The following is a 1,660-nucleotide window of genomic DNA, read 5'->3' on the forward strand; positions in this document are numbered from 1 at the left end:
AGGCATAAGGTAATTTATTTCATAGGTAGGCTAAGGCATAAGGTAATTTATTACACAGGTAGGCCAAGGCATAAGATAATTTATTACATAGGTAGGCTCAGGCATAAGGTAATTTATTACATAGGTAGGCTAAGGCATAAGGTAATTTATTACATAGGTAGGAAGGGACTTTTGTCTTCTCACTCTTCTCGGTGTGTTTTTTGTTGTGTCGTGTGTTGTGTCGTTTGTCTTGTTTTGCATCATGCACTCTACAAGTATGCGAAGCGGCTTGGTATTGGTGAGATTGGTATAATTTAAATTGTTTTTTACTTGTTACTACACTTAATGTGATTAATTCATGTGGTTATAACTAATTTTATTAATTGAGCAATGAAAAATTATTTTCAGAGCATGATGTCCTACGTTTACGGTCTGATAGATTGGAGTAGTATCATCGTCAGAAGAATAACACGAGAGTTTTTTTGAGCGCATTATGTCAGTGATGTGTTGTCAAGATGATCGGCACAAAATTAAGATAAGTATTCTTCTGTTAGCGTTAATATTGGTTTCGCTGTTTTCTTCTTTTCTGCTTATTTTAAATTATTTTTAGTTAATTTAATTGTGTTTTGTTCTGCTGTAATTTTTTTTTGTGGTTTTTCTAGCGGTGGTTTTTGTGACGTGGTGTGGTAGAAAGCTCTTGGCGGCTGCCATTGCATATATTCACACATAAATTGTTTACGTGGCAGTATTGTTTCTTCTGTTTTACTCCTTCTTTTCTTTCTACATAAGAATTAGCTAAATTAATTGTACATAGGTAGGCTGAGACATATGATAATTTATTACATAGGTAGGCTAAGGCATAAGGTTATTTATTACATAGGTAGAAAGGGACTTTTGTCTTCTCACTTTTCTCGGTGTGTTTTTTGTTGTGTCGTTTGTCTTGTTTTGCATCATACACTCTACAGGTATGCGATGCGGCTTGGTATTGGTGAGATTGGTATAATTTAAATTGTTTTTTACTTGTTACTACACTTAATGTGATTAATTCATGTGGTTATAACTGATTTTATTAATTGAGCAATGAAAAATTATTTTCAGAGCATGATGTCCTACGTTTACGGTCTGATAGATTGGAGTAGTATCATCGTCAGAAGAATAACACGAGAGTTTTTTTGAGCGCATTATCTCAGTGATGTGTTGTCAAGATGATCGGCACAAAATTAAGATAAGTATTCTTCTGTTAGCGTTAATATTGGTTTCGCTGCTTTCTGCTTATTTTAAATTATTTTTAGTTAATTTAATTGTGTTTTGTTCTGCTGTAATTTTTTTTTGTGGTTTTTCTAGCGGTGGTTTTTGTGACGTGGTGTGGTAGAAAGCTCTTGGCGGCTGCCATTGCATATATTCACACATAAATTGTTTGCGTGGCAGTATTGTTTCTTCTGTTTTACTCCATCCTTTCTTTCTACATAACAATTAGCTAAATTAATTGTACATAGGTAGGCTGAGACATATGATAATTTATTACATAGGTAGGCTAAGGCATAAGGTAGTTTATTACATAGGTAGGCTCAGGCATAACGTAATTTATTACATAGGTAGGAAGGGACTTTTGTCTTCTCACTCTTCTCGGTGTGTTTTTTGTTGTGTCGTTTGTCTTGTTTTGCATCATACACTCTACAGG

General features: G+C 34.1%; 1 protein-coding gene across 1 annotated transcript in view; it reads left to right on the forward strand.

Moving 5' to 3' along the window:
• HELRODRAFT_176651 (hypothetical protein) overlaps positions 1–1,155 on the forward strand; it is a gene marked incomplete at both ends in the record, with an annotated part of 4,193 nt that extends 3,038 nt beyond the window's left edge. The window contains 2 exons of the mRNA XM_009023970.1: positions 388–435; positions 1,078–1,155. Of these exons, the coding sequence (XP_009022218.1) occupies positions 388–435; positions 1,078–1,155 (126 nt within the window). The remainder of the gene's footprint in view (positions 1–387; positions 436–1,077) is intronic.
• Positions 1,156–1,660: the final 505 nt, after the last annotated feature.

This window comes from Helobdella robusta (assembly GCF_000326865.2).
Source record: "Helobdella robusta unplaced genomic scaffold HELROscaffold_38, whole genome shotgun sequence".
NCBI classification, from domain to species: Eukaryota; Metazoa; Annelida; class Clitellata; order Rhynchobdellida; family Glossiphoniidae; genus Helobdella; species Helobdella robusta.